Source organism: Schistocerca piceifrons, chromosome X (assembly GCF_021461385.2).
Source record: "Schistocerca piceifrons isolate TAMUIC-IGC-003096 chromosome X, iqSchPice1.1, whole genome shotgun sequence".
In the NCBI taxonomy this organism is placed as follows: domain Eukaryota; kingdom Metazoa; phylum Arthropoda; class Insecta; order Orthoptera; family Acrididae; genus Schistocerca; species Schistocerca piceifrons.
Window position 1 is genome coordinate 449148596 of NC_060149.1, and position 18426 is coordinate 449167021.

At 44.1% G+C, this 18426-nt stretch overlaps 1 protein-coding gene across 1 annotated transcript in view; it reads right to left on the reverse strand.

Annotated features, from left to right (window-relative positions):
* Nucleotides 1–18426, reverse strand: part of LOC124721953 (thrombospondin type-1 domain-containing protein 7A-like) — a 1225854-nt gene that overhangs the window by 286224 nt on the left and 921204 nt on the right. The window contains exon 14 of the mRNA XM_047247119.1: nucleotides 76–231. Within this exon, the coding sequence (XP_047103075.1) occupies nucleotides 76–231 (156 nt within the window). The remainder of the gene's footprint in view (nucleotides 1–75; nucleotides 232–18426) is intronic.

Below are 18426 nucleotides of genomic sequence, written 5' to 3' on the forward strand. Positions count from 1 at the left end.
ATATTGGTTTCGTCCGAAGCGCCTCCTGTTGCAGAGCAAAAATTTGCAGTGACCAAAACATAAATGTTTTATTACCTCTGGTATAAGCAAGCCTGCCGGTAGATAGTGCAGTGCTGTTGACTGGGGTGCACGGCTGCCAAGGCAGCGTCCGCCAGCTGAAACCGTGGCAGCTGTGCGTGTTGCACGGCTCGATCTGTAGCATCTCGTCCGGGTTCGGGCAGGGGTGACCTCCTGTAACACAAAAGGTTTTCGTACGGCGCACATGGTATCACACAGAAGATACGTTGTGGGAAGCCCTTCTTTAAACTTTGAACTTACGAATTAACTCATCTGAGAGCGGATATCCCCTAGGTCAAAACGTATTTTGGTGTACTTACATAAAATATGTATGCAGCAGACATTTATATGCACCACCGTGCCTTACACAGAGATCTATGCCTTTCCATGACATCCATGCCGTCCTCCGGAGCATCTCAAGAGCTATGCTTCAGAAAGCTTCCCCAACACTATAGCGCAATTCTTCGTTGGTCTTCTACCGCTGAGGCACATGAGACTTGATTGTTACCCATTATGTGTTGTCCGGTGTGTAAGGTCTTATTTTCGTTGTACGGTATTCAATGGGAAGTGAGACGTTGCTAAAACACGCTGAATCCAGTGGCCTCGAGGTTATTAATCAACTAAATGACACACATAAACAGCAAAGTGTGCTGGAGCTCCGTTCTATTGTAATTATAACGAATTCTCGATTCCCTTGCCTTCGAGTTGAGATATTAAAATCGTATGCAACGTGTCCGAATAAGAATTTCCATTCATGGACCCTCGTGTGAACTGAAGAGGTACCATAACTACACAGTGACTCATATAATAGCTTGAAATGGGTTCCTTTCTTGCACGTGATGGAAATTCTCTGTAGTCCAGAAAACAACGATCCTCCAGTTGGAATTGAGATGTGTCGCATATTCATAAGAAAATAACAATCTTGAGCGAGATACGGCATTTGATAATTGACTGAGCGACAGTAACGCACGTTTCCTATCACAGTTACTCATATTTACAGTGCAACCGGTCTCTAACATTGCTTGAAACGCTTACGAGGGAGGACCCTTGCCAAAGCAGAGACACACAAAAAAAAAAAACTGTTTATTCACTCAATTGTACACAGTCAAGAAAGATACGGCGATCTCTCTGGCAACTGTAGGCTGTTGTCTTTTCATCTACGTTATACAGGATGTCCTTGGTAACGTGGACACTCCTCATATTTAAAAATGGTTAAAGACGTCGAAAAAACTTTTTCGATCAGAAACATTACGCAAATGGCTATTAAGATGGTTACTATTATCAACGAGCTAGCGAACAGTACAATGGTATGACGTTTCGAAGATTTTGCAGGGAAACTTTCTGATGATAAATGTGGGGTCAGTACTACATGTAGAGGCCAAGACTGTTGGAACAGTGTAGAAGTATGTTCACAGCCACTAAAACAAGATAATAGGGCTGAAATGTTTATGCACTGTGAGAATTCAGTATCATGTTAAGCGCATTTCCCCATTGTTCTTGCAAAACGTTCCGCTGAATCCAATACAAAGCACTGTATCAGTTTTAAATAAATTGGAAGGGGAGGTGGGAGAAAGAAGCGAAAAGAGAAGGAACTAATGACATCAGCTGCAGCGGGACTCTGCGCAGAATCAGCGGCGACGAGCGAAAATGGGTGACGGAGTGGGATTCGAGACCAGGATCGCTTGCTTGCTAGGCAGCTGAGTTAACCACTGTGACACCCGAACACAGGTGTTATCGCACATGCGCTGACTATATCGCCACGCTACCCGACCAGCCCAAATACCCACCTAGCGCCACCTACACGCAGTCCCCGTCCATGTCCTCCATGCTTGCTAATTTTAGATTAGGCTGAGGGTCGAACGTAAATGTGAATCCACACTTAAGGTTGTGGATTCATTTTCCATCGAGGCGAATCAATTATCATATGAATGCTTGGTGTTTTGTTCTTTCGGACACGTCCAAAAGAACAGACACTACGCATTCATATAAACATTACATAAGGCTGCTCCTCTTCTCCAGACCAATAAAATAGTGTTAGGAGTGCCTCGTGCTATTAGTTGCATCAGTGCCTCTATAGAGAATTACACTATGTGATCAAAAGTATCCGGACACCTCCAAAAAGATACGTTTTTCATATTAGGTGCATTGTGCTGCCACCTACTGTCAGGTACTCCGTATCAGTGACTTCAATAGTCATTAGACATCGTGAGAGAGCAAAATGGGGTGCTCCACGGAATTCACGGACTTGGAACGTGGTCAGGTGATTAGGTGTCACTTGTCATACATCTGTACGCGAGATTTCCACACTCCTAAACATTCCTAGGTCCGTTGTTTCCGATGTCGTAGTGAAGTGGAAACGTGAAGGGACACGTGCAGCGCAAAAGCGTACAGGCAAACCTCGACTGTTGACTGGCAGAGACCGCCGACAGTTGAAGAGGGCCGTAATGTGTAATCGGCAGACATCTACCCAGACCATCACACAGGAATTAAATACTGCATCAGGATCCACTGCAAGTACTATGACAGTTAGGCGGGATGTGAGAAAACTTGGATTTCATGGTCGAGCGACTGCTCATAAGCCACTCATCACGCCGGTAAATGCCAAACGACGCCTCGCTTGATATAAGGAGCGTAAACATTGGACGATTGAACGGGGGGAAAACGTTGTGTGGAGTGACGAATCACGGTACACAATGGACGATCCGATGGCAGGGTGTGAGTATGGCGAATGCTCGGTGAACGTCATCTGTCAGCGTGTGTAGTGTCAACAGTAAAATTCGGAGGCGGTGGTGTTATGGTGCGGTCGTGTTTTTCATGGAGGAGGCTTGCACCCCTTGTTGTTTTGCGTGGCACTATCATAGCACAGGCCTACACTGATGTTTTAAGTACCTTCTTGCTTCCTACTGTTGAAGAGCAATTCGGGGATGGCGGTTGCTCAAATGGTTCAAATGACTCTGAGCACTATGGGACTTAATATCTATGGTCATCAGTCCCATAGAACTCAGAACTACTTAAACCTAACTAACCTAAGGACATCACACACATCCATGCCCGAGGCAGGATTCGAACCTGCGACCGTAGCAGTCGCGCGGCTCCGGACTGAGCGCCTAGAACCGCTAGACACCGCGGCCGGCTGGCGGTTGCATCTTTCAACACTATCGAGCACCTGTTCATAACGCACGGCCTGTGGCGGAGTGGTTTCACGACAACAACATCTCTGTGATGGACTGGCCTGCACAGAGTACTGACTTGAATCCTATATAACACCTTTGGAATGTTTTGGAACGCCGACTTCGTGCCAGGCCTCATCGACTGACATCGATACCTTTCCTCAGTGCAGCACTCCCTGAAGAATGGGTAGCCATTCCCCAAGAAACCTTCCAGCACCTGACTGAACGTATGCCTGCGAGAGTGGAAGCTGTCATCAAGGCTAAGGTGGGCCAACACCGTATTGAATTCCAGCGTTACCGATGAGGGCGCCACGGACTTGTAAGTCATTTTCAGCCAGGTGTCCGGATAGTTTTGATAACATAGTGTAGTTACTCTTACTTGTACAACTGAATGCGTACCGAATTGGCTTGCCACACAGATACGTGAGAGAACTATATCATGTTTGCGCGCCGGTTTAATAACCAGTGGTGTGAACTTCGGGCGTTCTCCACTTGCACCTGGGCAAATGTTGGTCTGGTTCTTACCTCCCCCACCCAATTAGAAACATAACGCACACACATTAATGGTTACACAATTCACAGACCGTTGGCGTACACGATTTTGCCCTCTTAGGCTAACTGACGATTGTGAGAACAGGATGGGAAATCGGTCACAATTGAATGATTGAAATGATTAATAAGATCGATGACCAACGTAGGACTGTGATACATGGAGGGACACAACCTGGAGAAAACGAAGAAAAAGGATAAGGCTGAGAAAATTCAAAGAAGGGATCTTTCACTCCACAGCGGAGTGAGCGCTGTTTAGAAACTTCTTGGCAGATGTTAACTGCACGATGGAACAAGACGGGCAATGTTCCTACCGACTTAGCTAGCCAGGCACGACTCGTGACCCGCTCTCACAACTTCAGTTCTTCCATGAGTGCTGTCACAGAAAGGTATGTCGTTTCTGCGAAGTTTGCAAAGTAGGAGAGAGATACTGGCAGAATATAATCTAAGAGGACGTGTCCTTAATTGAGCTTGGACAACTCAGTTGGTAAGGGCTTCTTTCGCTAGAAGCAACGTCCGAGTCTGGTCTGGCATATGGCTGGTGCTATTAACTACAACCCATAGTGTTTGCCTACTCGTTTCAACATATTCGAACGAGTTCGAAACGTTAGTAGTGTCAACTCTGAATAGGAGATTTTTTATGTAGCTTAGGGCCTGTTGCATACAAATTATAGAGAATTGAGACACATCGCCCACAGACATGACGACAGGTCTCATCACTTGAGACCCATTAAATTCCCCAAGACGCTAAAGGGTTAATGAAATCAATTTATTTGTAGAAATGACAACCATTTAATAAAAATGGAGGTATGACTTCATTCATTTCGTAATATCAGTCTGGTTATAGTAGTTCAGTTTTTATCTTAGCACCTTGTAATAATCTCGACAACTTTCAAACGAATCTGTACAGAGTGTATTTCATTCTATGGTTGCATACGAAGTCTTGGACCAGAGAAGTTCTTGAATGTATAAAAGCCTCTCGCAGCGTACGTTGGTATAAGGTAACAGTAAAATCACGCGAGGCGGGAACCTCTAGAGGCCAGCGTGGGCCTTCTTCACTTCTAAGATAGCGGCAGTTCTAGACGGACGTAGGTGCAGTTGGTCTGCACAGATAAACTTTGGTTCAATGTAAGGAGCTATTAGATCTCCTCCACACAGTGTTCTGATTGTAGTTTAACCGTTCAAAGTGCCGCGGAAGTGCCTGATCAGTGATCTTCTAACAGATTCCGATTTAATAACGTAAATTGATGTAGTATTCTCTCTACTTTGAATTATGTGTCTGTAGATCAACTTGCTCTCTATTTCACATTTGTAAATATTTTGAATGGTTCAAATGGCTCTAAGCACTATGGGACTTAACATTTGAGGTCATCAGTCCCCTAGACTTTGAACTACTTAAACATAATTAACCTAAGACACCACACACATCCATGCCTGAGGCAGGATTCGAACCTGCGACCGTAGCAGCCGCGCGGTTCCGGACAAAAGGCTAGAACCGCTCGGTCACAGCGGCCGGCAAGTGTTTCGAAATTGCTTTAATTCACTATTTAAAACATCGCGGGAGTATTTTGTTCAGTGATTTCAGATAGAATACGGTATAAATAAGTGAATTTATACCACTTTTCTTTGTGTATTGAATCATGCTGCCGCAGTTCCGTTGGGCTATGTTAAGATACAAGCGGAGGATTCGTAAAGCTTGTGTAAGTAATACGTTTTGTTTCGTATGCTTCCTTGTTATTCAGTAACAAACAAATGGTCGTTTCTCGAAGCTATCCCAGTAATTATGAGATGCAACTAACGATTATATATCCTTTGCTATCGTCCGCGAAATTTGTTTTCTGGTATTGCGACTAGTGCGCTGCGTTTCTCCACGTGTATTTTATTGCTAACAATGCGCTTTATTTTTCCGTAATGAATATTCTGTTATTGAATTTATGTTTATGATATAGTGTATCGCAACTTTAAACTATAGAACTTCATCTCACTTTACAATAAATCTCCATAACATCAGCACCCTTCTAATCAACAACCAATATCTGTGGCATCGTCTCGTTGAGAGTTAACTAAACTGATCTCTAAATCGGCTCGTTTACCACAACAGATTCTCAAGTCGACGATCCCTAAAGTTTCTCAAGCAGTCTCTTGCAGATTCCGTTCTAATCTTTTCAAGTACTTTAAACAATTACGAAGGCTGAGAAGGTGTTTAATTTTTCCCTTAAATGGTAGATTCAGTTACTTTTATAATGAACATCTAGCACTCCCTGAGTAACTATACAAAATATAACAAGTACATGTTGATATATACCGGGTGGTTATAATTAAACTTTTCGTATTTAACACGTCATAACACGGAAACTAATTACCGTACGATTACCAAACTTGGTAGCACTAATGTCAAGGACATGGGGAAGAGAAATGATGCAGAATCAATCCAACTGCAACTGTGCTGCTACGGTACATCATACCATTACATACCGGTACCATTACTGCTACAAACGGGCTCAATATGGCGCCCATCAGTGTCCAGAAGAGTCTGAAAGCAGAGGATTGCATTCTGCACAGCAGAACGAAGAGTGTCCGTAGGTATGCTGGCTACCTCTCTTGATATGCTGCGGTTCGGATCAGCACATGTGTGAATGTTACCCTGGTAAATTCTGCCCTTCAGGTAGCCCCACAACCAGAAATCATAGGGAGTGAGAGCAGGTGATCGTGCCGGCCAAGCATCTGGAAACGATCGGCTGATTGTTCGATCGTTTCCAAATGTGTTTCGGAGAAGCAGGTGAACTTCATGAGCATTCTACGGTGGGTCCCCATCTTGCATGAAAACTGTTGAGTTCAATGCGTATCTCTAATGAAGGGCGGGTGTGACATGCTGGCGAAACATATCGCAATAACGCTGGCCAGTCACACTCCACGTCTTTGGTCTTTGAGCGCACAGCCTGTTGAAAAAGAGTGGGCCAATGATGAACGTAGCCGTGAAGCCACACCATACGGTGAGACGTCCACCATACAGAGGAACTTCATGTATCAGTGACTGAAGGTGAAGATCTACACACTCGGCAATTGTGTGTGTGCACCTCACCCATCAGAGTAAAATAAGCATCGTCTGTCCATAGGATGGTCCAGGGCCAGCCCTAGTCAACTTCAATCCTTGCGAGAAAGTGGAGACCGAAGTCAACACGTCGTTGTGCGTCCTGTGGTGAAAACTGCTGTACGATCTGGATCTTGTACGAAGACAATTTGAGAATGTTTCGAAGTACTTTCCGTTCAGTAGACCGCGCACTGCCTGATGATCGGGGATTGTGCGCAGCGTTGTCTGCCATAGCAACAGCGATTTCATCAACCACCTGTGGTGCAACCGGTCGTCGGCCTCTTCGTGGAGAGACGCTCAGTTCTCCATTTGATTCGAACTTCTTCATCACGCTCCACACAGCAGGTGGAGAATGAAAACCCTTCCGTAATCCTTTTTGCCGGCTTTACTCTCGAAGTGCAGCAGCAGCATTACTGTTGTTTTGATAAGAGAGCTTCATCAACAATGCCCTGCTCCTTTTGTCCAAGTCCATGTTGACACGTCAACAAGTGCACTGTGACTGGCCAGTTGTGTGAGACTATGAATCACGATGACTGATCACGGCACCTGGTGGCCATAGTTTGAACTGGACGGAGGCGCTGTGACGCATGGAAATAATGCACCCCATACTCGGGACATTGATGCTACCAAGTTTGGTACTCGTAAGGTATTTAGTTTTCGTGTTATAACGTGTTAAATAGGGAAATTTTAATTACAACCACTCGGTACTTGTGATACATGAACGACGAAGTGACTTGACATTTACAGTTTGCGGCATAAACAGTGGCACGAATGTAGATAAGGACCATCGTCAAATTTTTCACGGTAGGCACAGAGTAAAGACCCAGATATGCAGGTAGAGATAAAGTTCTTGCTAATTTAGGCTCAACTGGAAGTGTATTCGTGGTTTTTACGTAATTGATGATGTAGTAAACTTTGCCTGAATCACATATACTTAGTACGTCTCTCTCCCTGATACAGATTCCGATTCACGCATCAGTCCACTGCTATCCTCTTTTTAAACTCGCGTCAGTATTGCCGGGTTCCTTCAATACTGGAATAGCACCTTAGCAATGAGCTAAATGAGGTAATCCTGCCTGCACCTCAAGCCTCGGTGATATATTAATTATGTCTCATCTTTATCTACGATATGATGTACGCTGAAGCAATGAATTGAAATTTGTACCAACTCCGTGATTCGTGCAGGGAGACAAATATTATATCGTCATTTTAGCCCGTCTAGGCTTGGACATATAATTGATCGTTACAATGTCTGTATTTATCAGTGTCTGTATCCCCGCAATGCAATTTCCTTTAGACATGTACGCAGCTCGATGAATATTTGAGTTATGGAACCCATTACATCATTTATAGTTACAGTATCTGTGTTTATACAGGGTCTGTATTTACGCAGAACGATGTCCTTCAGATATACGTGTGCGTCTGAAGGACACTGTACTGCGAAGATACAGACACTGTATAAATGCAACCATTGTAACGATCTACGATGTAATGGGTTCCATAACTCAAATATTCATCTAGCTAAATCACATATCTGCGAAGATACTTGGTATGATAGTATCTTAGTTAGTAATCGAAGATGTCAGGTCACCAAAACCGACAACGGCCGGGAGAGGTGTGCTGAATCCACGCCCCTCCATACCGCAGTCGCTGACGCCATTAGCAGCGGATGACACGACGGTCGGTCGGTGCCGTTGGACCCGTCAGTGCCTGTGGGAAGAGTTTAGTGTAGAACAGTGGGTGGCTTGGTACAATGTCGAACTCCTGTCGGAAACCTAGAAAGAGGTAAAAAACCTGTTCACCTGCCTCCGTTGAGAGCAACATATTGCTACAGCAAGCTGTGCTTAACACGAGTGGTTTTTCCCAAATCCATCCCGATCATTGGAGAAAAAATTTATTTCCTGCTATAACGAGATAATGTCTGACTTCAGAATATGCTCTGGGATCCTAGAACAGATGACGTCAGCGATATTGGTCTTTTCTGTGTATCAGATCATTTGCTCTTTTTGTAAACGGGTGTGGACTGCACTCTTTCAATAACGTGTAACCATTCGCTGCGCAAGAGATACTCGATAAGTATGAGCTAAGAAAGGAACTAACTCCGAAACATATTCAATGTAAGCTTTAATTGGAATTCCATCAGGGTCTGATATCTTGTTTGCTTTAAAGAGACATAATTGTTTTTCAGTGCCAGTGGTACTAATGTGTATATTTCTCATTAGTGAACCCGGCAATACCCCATAATTGCTTAATATGTGGTGGAATCTGATAGATGTCTTAATCTCGTTTTCCGGCCCATCTCTTCCCAATTCCTCCTCCTCGCCCTGTCTCTGTCCATCTCCTCTCCCCCTCCCCCCCCCCCCTCCCTCTGTTCATCACCTTCTTTACCCTTTCTGTTTCCAATTCCTACTCTCCTTTCTGTCCATTTCGCCCCACTTTCTCATCTTGAGCGTTGTTTATTGTTATTTGTAACAAAAGAATGCTAGGGAACTGAAGTCGCTTGAAACGAGTGGGTAGATCGGTTTTGATCATTGGTATCGGTATATGAGAGAGATCTTTCCAGCTGCTGGATCTGTGAGGATACTAGCTTCAACGACAGTATTTCGCATAGTTTTGATCTCTGAATGGGTACGATTACAAAGTTTCGGATTCTGTAGGAGTATTCCAATTATAATATTATAACCCTTAAATACAACTTCCCTGTTTTCTGTTAAAACCGTCTGAGAGGAAGAAGGCAAAACAGAATATTGTTGTATATAAAATTTTTGTTTGAAATTATATACAAGGACAAGCAGCTAGTCTAAGGATCTAAATGACCTGCTATCGTAGGTTAAACTTACTGCGAGAAAGAAAATGATGAAACCGCTCATTTTCATTACACTGCACTGTATTTTCTTCCTCAAAGTCGGCTTTAACGGAAAACCTGTACATTGTTGTTTAAAAAAGTTATGTAGCCTATATCCTTCCGAGGGTGAACTCAGCCCCTGTGAGGCAAACTGAGGAGCTACTTGATGGAGAAGTAGCGGTTCCGGTCTGGTAAACTGACATACGGCCAGCAGAGCGGTGTGCTGACCACATGCCTCTCCATATCCTCATCCTCTGACGCGTGTGTGCTGGTATGTTACGGCGGCCGGCCTGTGCCGTTAGGCCTTCATGGCCTGTTCGGGTGGAGTTTAGTTTTTTACATCCGTCCGAATGTTTATTAGAGTATCGTGTAAAATTTTGAAGTAAATCTATCAAGAAATTCTCGAGGCTTTTGCTAACAAGAAGGGCAAACTTCTACCAGTATGGGTCGAAATTCGACAGCGGTTACATCGTGTCCTATTGAGACTATACTTTACCGTACCACTATGGTTATCATCAAGTCGGATGGGAATCTATAACTGTCATATGAAGGATTAAGACGTAACGCGACTAGCGCAGGAGAAGATAGGGTATACTGTTTGCTTGGCAGTGGAGGATAGTGCAGCCAAGTCACGTAACATAAGTAAAGAAATTGGCTTGTTTGCAACAAGAAAGTTACCCTAAATGACAATGCGATGACGTCTGCAGCCCCACTGATTGTCAGCACGGCCAAAATTGTTGCTCGTTCCCTCAGTGTGGCTGCCGAGAAAATCACACCGACGTTGGTGAGGCCCAGCTACATCACTGGGTAAATGAGTGGCACCACGTTATCTTTTCAAACGAATTCCAATTCTGGGCACAGCATGACGATGGACTTACTCAATGTTGGAGCTCCCGGGACAGCGAACTTTGCCAGAGTATATTCATCATCGTGATATGTGCCCAACACTTCGCGTGACTTCAGGCGGTGCCACTGATGCACAACACGATCACCTCTGATTCGCATAACCAATAATATCGATGCACCTATTATATTTGTCTCATATTAAGGCCGGTACTTGTGCCATATCTTTAACTCTTTGCAACGTCATTTCCCAATGATGTCACAAGGACATATGTGTTCTGTGCCGTGTCGGCATTGGTGCGGCTTGCGGCTCGCTACTTCACCTCCGGCGAGCATCGGGTTCGTGTCCGATGCCTACAGAGGACGCGATTATTCGTTGGCGTGTGCGAGGTGGCGCGCGAGGCCTGCAACGAGGCGAGGACCGCGGTTACACGGTGCGCCTCAGTTACCGTGGCGCTCTGGACGAACTCGGACTGTTCATGTTTGACAGCAACTGGGTTGGGACATGCATTGTGGATTATGTGCCCAAACTGTGATTATGTCCAAGGGGATAGGCAATGCCGCCGAGGATGCTAAATGTTTCTGATATTGGAGATTGGCATTGGTCGCGATGTCATGGTAAACCACTTACAGCGCTTATCGTGCTTCCAACGAAATGACCTTTTGGACTACTGTGGAAGCGACTACCTTTCATCATTGTCCCTGCAAACTATAAACTCAAGTTTGTTACAGGTGTGATTTTGTTCCACTGTGTTGTTCCGCAAGCACTAAAGCGGATGTGTATGAGTGTGTTATTACTGGTGGGAGAAACAAGAGCCAAGAGGAAGGATTGTCTTCGTATGGAAGTATTTGACTCAGCAGCAACACACTGACGGAAGGGAAGACACGCTGTTTTATTCCATTTATATTTCTAGTATACTGTTTTTGTACATATACCTATTTGTAAGATTTCTTTGTGTTCAATGCTAATGATGCTCTTACTCTTCAAGAACTGATTTCATTGCACCATAATTAAATGCTGTTCTGTCTTTTATGTAGTGCTGTTAATGATATAATTGAACAAACATACAGAGTGGGTGACTCTAGCATAGGGGAGCTGTTCCTACGTTACGTTTTGTACTATTATTACACTTGATTATACTGAAATCGCAAAGTCATTTCAGGGAGGAGATTGTGTAAATTTTGTTATTGCCAGCAGGCGATCTTTCATGAAATACAGGTTTAAATTTAATATATGGAATATTTTCTTATTTAACATTTGCGTATGTTGAGGAGCCTGAGGGCTGCAAGGCTGTTGCTCAATAGTGATATGTTTACTGCTGTGAATTTCTAAGATTATGTGCAACTTTTGTTAATGAATGATTTCAGACACTATTGCGTGTTGAATTTTATTAATTTTTGAAGTATATTTGTTTTTTCCTTTAATAAATGTATATGAAAACAACTGGTCCCCTAACGCTCAATCAATCGTTCCTCGCCTTGACTTCCAGCTTCCTGTTACAGTTCTCTGTTGGTCCGACCTGCTGCATATGCTAGTTTTGGCCCAGAGTTAAAGCAGTTTGGAACGACGTACACCATATCTGTCATCAAAGCTTAGATCGACTTGGTGTAACCGAACGAGGTGGCGCAGTAGTTAGCACACTGCACTCGCATTCGGGAGGATGATGGCTCAAGCCTATGTCCGGTCATCCTGAAGTGATTTACCTAAATCACTTGAGATAAATCCCGGGATGGCTCCTTTGAAAGGGCACGGCCGATTTCCTTCCTCATCCTTTCGTAATCCGAGATTGTGCGCCATCTCTAATGTCCTCGTTGTCGACGTGGTGTTCAAAAATGGTTCAAATGACTCTGAGCACTGTGCCACTTAACATCTGAGATCATCAGTCCCCTAGAACTTAGAACTACTTAAACCTAACTAACCTAAGGACAACACACACATCCATGCCCGAGGCAGGATTCGAACCTGCGACCGTAGCTGAAGCGCCTAGATTGAAGCGCCTAGAACCACTCGGCCACTCCGGCCGGTGACGCGATGTTCAACACTAATCTCCTCCTCCTCTCCTCCTCCTCGACTTGATGTCCATCGGGATTAGACACATTGTTGCATGCCAGGAGATGCAGCTCTGTGTACCAGATTTCGCAATCTGAATACCTCCATAATGTCTGCAAATTTAATAATTTATTCTTCCATTATATAGCATATGCACAATAAATAAAGTGTTATTATTTGCTGTCGGGTTTTGTCATGTTAGGTGCCAGTGGTATGTATTTTAAAATGCTGTATTTAATAGTTCTGCCTACTGCCTGTAGATTTATTTACTAATGCGTTCAGAGTGCTTACTGTTAACTGCTGGTCTTGAAGACTTCGTAAGAACTTTTACCTTCGTGATATGCGCATTCATTTTTACCATCGTATCCCTGGAAAGTTAACATTCTAGTGATATGACTCAAATCACGCCATGTGCTGCTTCGCTCCAGTCACTTAGTACATTCAGCATTTAGTAATCTCAGAATGATTTTCGACTCCCTCTACAATTGAAAACAATGAGTTCTGAGTTCGCAGTAACAGCTCTGCCAAAGGATCTGTTCCTTGTTTTTGCAATACGCTACCTCAAGAGATTATCTACAAGCCATTTCTCAGCCGGCTAGGCCATACTTCTTTTCCACCGATATTCATCATTGATGTGAGCCGGGTGACACTAGTGTCAAGTCCCTACGTTAATCATTTGTAAGGGGCGATCAAAAAGTTTCCATTCAAAGACCAAACCACCCTCTTGCATACATGTCGGTGCTTATCACAGATGTTCGGCCTGGAATCTCATACACTGGAGTAGAACTGTCGTTGGTGAAGATATCCGCTTTGAACTGAGCCTCGAAGACGTGTCTGGTGTCGCCCTGGACAGCGGCGGGATTCCAACCTGACTGTCGTCTGCCATGAAGCCGAACAGCCAGAATTAATGGTCGGGGATGCCATTTCTTTTCATAGCAGAATCCCTTTGACTGTCATTCTCAGCACCCTTACAGCACAGCCGTTCATCGACGATACTCCACGCCCCAGTTTGTTGCCCTTCATGGCAAGCCATCCTGGGCTTACATTTCAGCAAGATAACATCCGCTAGAATTCCTACTGCTTGTCTTCGTGCTTGCCTAACCCTATCTTAGCCAGCAAGGGCCCCGGGTTCCTCCCCAGTTGAGAACGTTTGGAGCATTATGGGCAGGGACCTCCAACAAGCTCGGGATTTTGACTATCTAACATGCCAATTGACAGAGTTTGCCATGATATCCCTCAGGAAGACATCCAACAACTCTGGCAATCAATGCCAATCCGGAGAACTGCTTGCATAAGGGCCAGAGGTGGACCATTTCGTTATTGACTTGCTTGATTTGTGAAGCTCTTTCTCTGTTATAAATCATCCAATTTTTCTGAAATTGTAATCTTTTGTTCGCCTTTGCATGCACATCACATCTACGATTTCTGTCCCATTCAGGTAATTCTTTCGTGGTGCCTAGTTTTTTTTGTCTTAGACAGTGTAACAAATATTAGATTATAAAACGTTGGACTAAAGTATCTCATTGGATTGCTCATTCACACCATGGGAATGTTGGGAGAAATTTCCATGGACTAGTAGTGAACACGTAACATGACCGTAGCCAACAGAGTGCTGTGGTGTCTGATGCAAGAGGACACTGTTCAAGAAGACTGCTTGATTGACTCTGTAGAGCTGATGGTGTAAAGAGAAGGACTGTTCTTAATGTAAGATGTCTTGTTTGACATTTAAGTACCTGGAGTTTGTTAACGTTTGGTGTGTTAAGATTCATATATACTGAAATTGATGATGAAGACATGTTTATCGCTGTATACATTTGGTTGCTCCCAAATCTGATGTCCCACTACTGCCAAATTAGGAATATCCGTACAGTCCCCATGTGACATGCGTAGGGCGTACAATAATTTTCGCAGTTAGTCCCTGCCGAAAGAGCTATCAGAAAATGCAAGGAAGTTCAGTCATACGTAAAATCAACGAGCAAGTTAAATGTTCCATTCAATGAGACGTTATTTATTGTGCATGTACTATATAACGGAAGGATAAATTATTAAATCTGTAGGCGGTCTGGGAGTATTCAGGGCGTGAAATTTAATGCACAGAGCTGCATCTACTGGCAAGCAGCGTTGAGTGTAATCCAGCTGGACATTGAGCCGAACTGAACTTTGGCGGAAGATACAAGGTGCGTCATAACAAGTTGCTCAACTCCGTGAGAGAATTGGCATATGCACTAATGGCAAATGGTAGCGTGCCAGCCTCTAGGTAACCCATGACGAGATATTTTCACTGAGTGAGAAAACTGAAGAATGTACTGGCCAGTCGAATTCCCCCTCCCCCCCCCCCCCCTCTCCCCGTATCGAAGATATCGCCACGGAAACCTCGAAGATAGGGCACAGATACTGGCCTTAACACGTTAGGAATGTAAAGGGTGCTGTCTATATAACCGGCTATGCGAAGCAGAGGTGTCGTGTTGCGTGTCTAGAGGCACCCTATAAAGTCACGCGAAGTGTTGGGCACATATGACGATGATGACAGGAATCTGGCGAAGTTCGCTATCCTGAGAGCCCCCATGTAGGGTAAACCCATGTTGTGTGCTGATTCGGAACTCGTCTGGAAAGGTACTATGGTGCCACTCCAATATACTGTGTTGTCGTTGGGCCCACCACTGTTTGCGCAACTTTCTCTGCCGCCGCACCGAGGGAGAGATCTTTCTCATATACCGTTTACCAATGATCTCAACCAATTTATCCAATCATTTTAGCGACTTCAGTTCCCAATCAACGTTTTGTTAGCAATAACAGTAAATAGGGCTCAAGATGAGAGAGGCGGCGAGATGGATAGAGGGGAGGGCAGGAAGTGGACACAGAGGGGAGGGAAGGAGAAAATGGACAGATAGGGGGAGGAGGATGAGATAGACAGAGAGAAAGAGAGGAGTGAGGAGGAGATTGGTAGGGAGAAGGGAAGCAGGATATTAGGACACATCTACAATCCCACTATATATTGTTCAATAGTGGGGCATTGCTGGGTTTGCTAGTGAGAGATGTAGACATTAACACCACCGGCGCTGGAAAACAATTGTGCCTATTTAAAGCAAATAAGGCATCAGACGCTGACGGAATTCAAGTTAGATTTTACACTGAATACACTTCGAAGTTAGCTTCATTCTCAGTTCATATTTTTCGAAAATTTCTTGCGCAACGAATGGTTACTCGTTATTGGAAGAGAATGCGGGTCAGCCATAATTACAAAAAGGGCAAACGATCCGATGTACAAAATTCCAGACCAATATCGCTGACGTCGGTCTGTTCCAGGATCCCAGAGCTTATTCTGAACTCAAAAATTATGTAGTTCCCGCAGGAAAACAACGTTCTCTCTAATAATCAGGATGGATTGTTGACACAGATTGCTTTATCCATTCACGACATCTTGCTAACAACAGGGACAGGTGAACAGGTTTATTCCCGATCATCTGCTAAACGACGACCCACACACCGTGGAGGACCCAACGGCACCGACCGACCACCGTGTCATTCTCTACCGATGGTGTTTTCGGGTGCGTTGCGGAGAGGCGTGGGGTCAGCACATTCTCTCGCAGTCGCTGGCGGTTTTCATGGCCTAACATAGTCGATTTCCAATCAACATACTATCATACGAGGCATCTTCACCTATATGTGGTTAAGCTCGATGAATTTTTGACGTATAGAACCCAGTATCTTACATTGGACACTGCATTTTCTCAGAAATGAAAGTAGCGTCGGGTGTACCCCATAGAAGTGTAGTAGGACCTCTAACGATCTCAGTACAGATAAATGGTTTATAATATAGGATGAGTTCCACTTCAAGATTGTACACGAACACAATTTTCACCAAATCTAATAAATGAAATGTAGATAAATGTAAGATAACGAAGAGAGAGGAAGCAATAGTATCGGACTTCAAGATTTTCATCTACATGTACATCTACATGGATACTCTGCAAATCACATATAAGTGCCTGGCAGAGGGTTCATCGAACCACCTTCACAAGTCTCTATTATTACAGTCTCGTATAGCACGCGGAAAGAACGAACACCCATATCTTTCCGTACGAGCTCTGATTTCCCTTATTTTATCGTAGTGATCGTTTCTCCCTATGTAGGTCGGTGTCAACAAAATATTTTCGCATTCGAAGGAGAAAGATTAGTGATGATGTCTTGAGTGCGTCACATCAGATAGGTATTCAGGGGTAATACCAAGCCACATGAAACAGGAGGATCACATAAAATCAGTATTAGGCAACACGAATGTAAGACTTAAATTTGTTGGAAGGTTTCCTGAAACGTGCAGTGCATCTGGAAACGAAGTCGCATATAATAGGCCGATTAAGCAACAAATCCTAGTATATTTCTGCAGCATTTCGAGTACACGTCAACTAGGACCAAACTGGACCTGCAACTACGTACGTCACCAGCTGCCCCTAATGTAGAAGAAGCGAAGACTCGCGCTGTCCTCTAGCGGTTCCGCACACGCTTGATTTTACCGTTACCTATTGGCAGATTACAAAGAAGGAGGCTTTTAAAGGTTCACAAACTCCTTTGGTCAAAGACATGTCTATGCAGCCGCAAAATCAAAGATACCAAGTACAGTTACGTTTGAAGTTGGGCGGGACTTCTGCAAGTCGCTAATAGAAGAACTGAACTGCTATAACCATAATCATATTATGGCCGAGCGGTTCTAGGCGCTACAGTCTGGAACCGCGCGACCGCTACGGTCGCAGGTTCGAATCCTGTCTCGGGCATGGATGTGTGTGATGTCCTTAGGTTAGTTAGGTTTAAGTAGTTCTAAGTTCTGGGAGACTGATGACCTCAGAAATTGTCCCATAGTGCTCAGAGCCATTTGAACTATAATCATATTACGAAAGGAATGGGGACATGCCTTCAATTCTACAAAATATTCTTCATGTCTGCAAATATATTGATTTACTTCGCCTTTTGTCGTGTTGAGGTGCTTAATGCGTCTTAAGTAACAAGACCTGTCACGTTTGTGGCCGACGCGTCTCAAGTCAACTATAAATAACTATCTGCACTGAAGATCACCTATGACACCCCTAACATTTCATACTCGTTCGAGAATACTGCAACGAGGGGGCAAATACAATGATGTGTGCCAGGCAAAACTCGAACATTATCTTTAGGGAGTGATGCTGTTACCAATTTAGCTGTCCAACCACGATTAATGACCCGCCTTCGTAGATTCTATTCTTGCAGTAGCTCTCCCCTACTCTGAAAACTTCAGAGAAACTCTACTTACTGAACCTGCACCGGGTTCGACTCTTGTTCCTTCATGTAGTATACATCTGCTATGTGGTCTCTAAATACCGCACATTCCGCTGTATAGTGAAATATTCCTTCTTGAAACTGTCTCAGCCTAATCCTATTTCTTCGTTTTTTCCAACTTTTGTCCCGCCATGTATCAGAGTTCTATACTGGTGGGCTATCTTACTAATGATTTTAATCTTCTAGATTGGTTTACCATCCTGTTTTCGCAGTCGTCAGTTCTGGAGAACCGCCCAAACACCACGCCAACCATCCTCAAAAAGGCGTGCAGTCTCGATCCAGTTCTGGCTCACGTACTTCTGTTGCAAGCCAATTTGGTGCGCGTTCATTTGTACAAGTATAAGTAGCTATCTCTCTACAGAGACAGTGAAGCAACTACAGTTTTTCTAATGGCATGAGGTACTTTTAACACTACTCTTAAATAATGTAAAAGATGCTGTCCTTGGTCTGAGTAGTAATGGGAGGAGGGTAATGGAGCAGCCACTCGTGGTACATGATATGACTCGGGCAT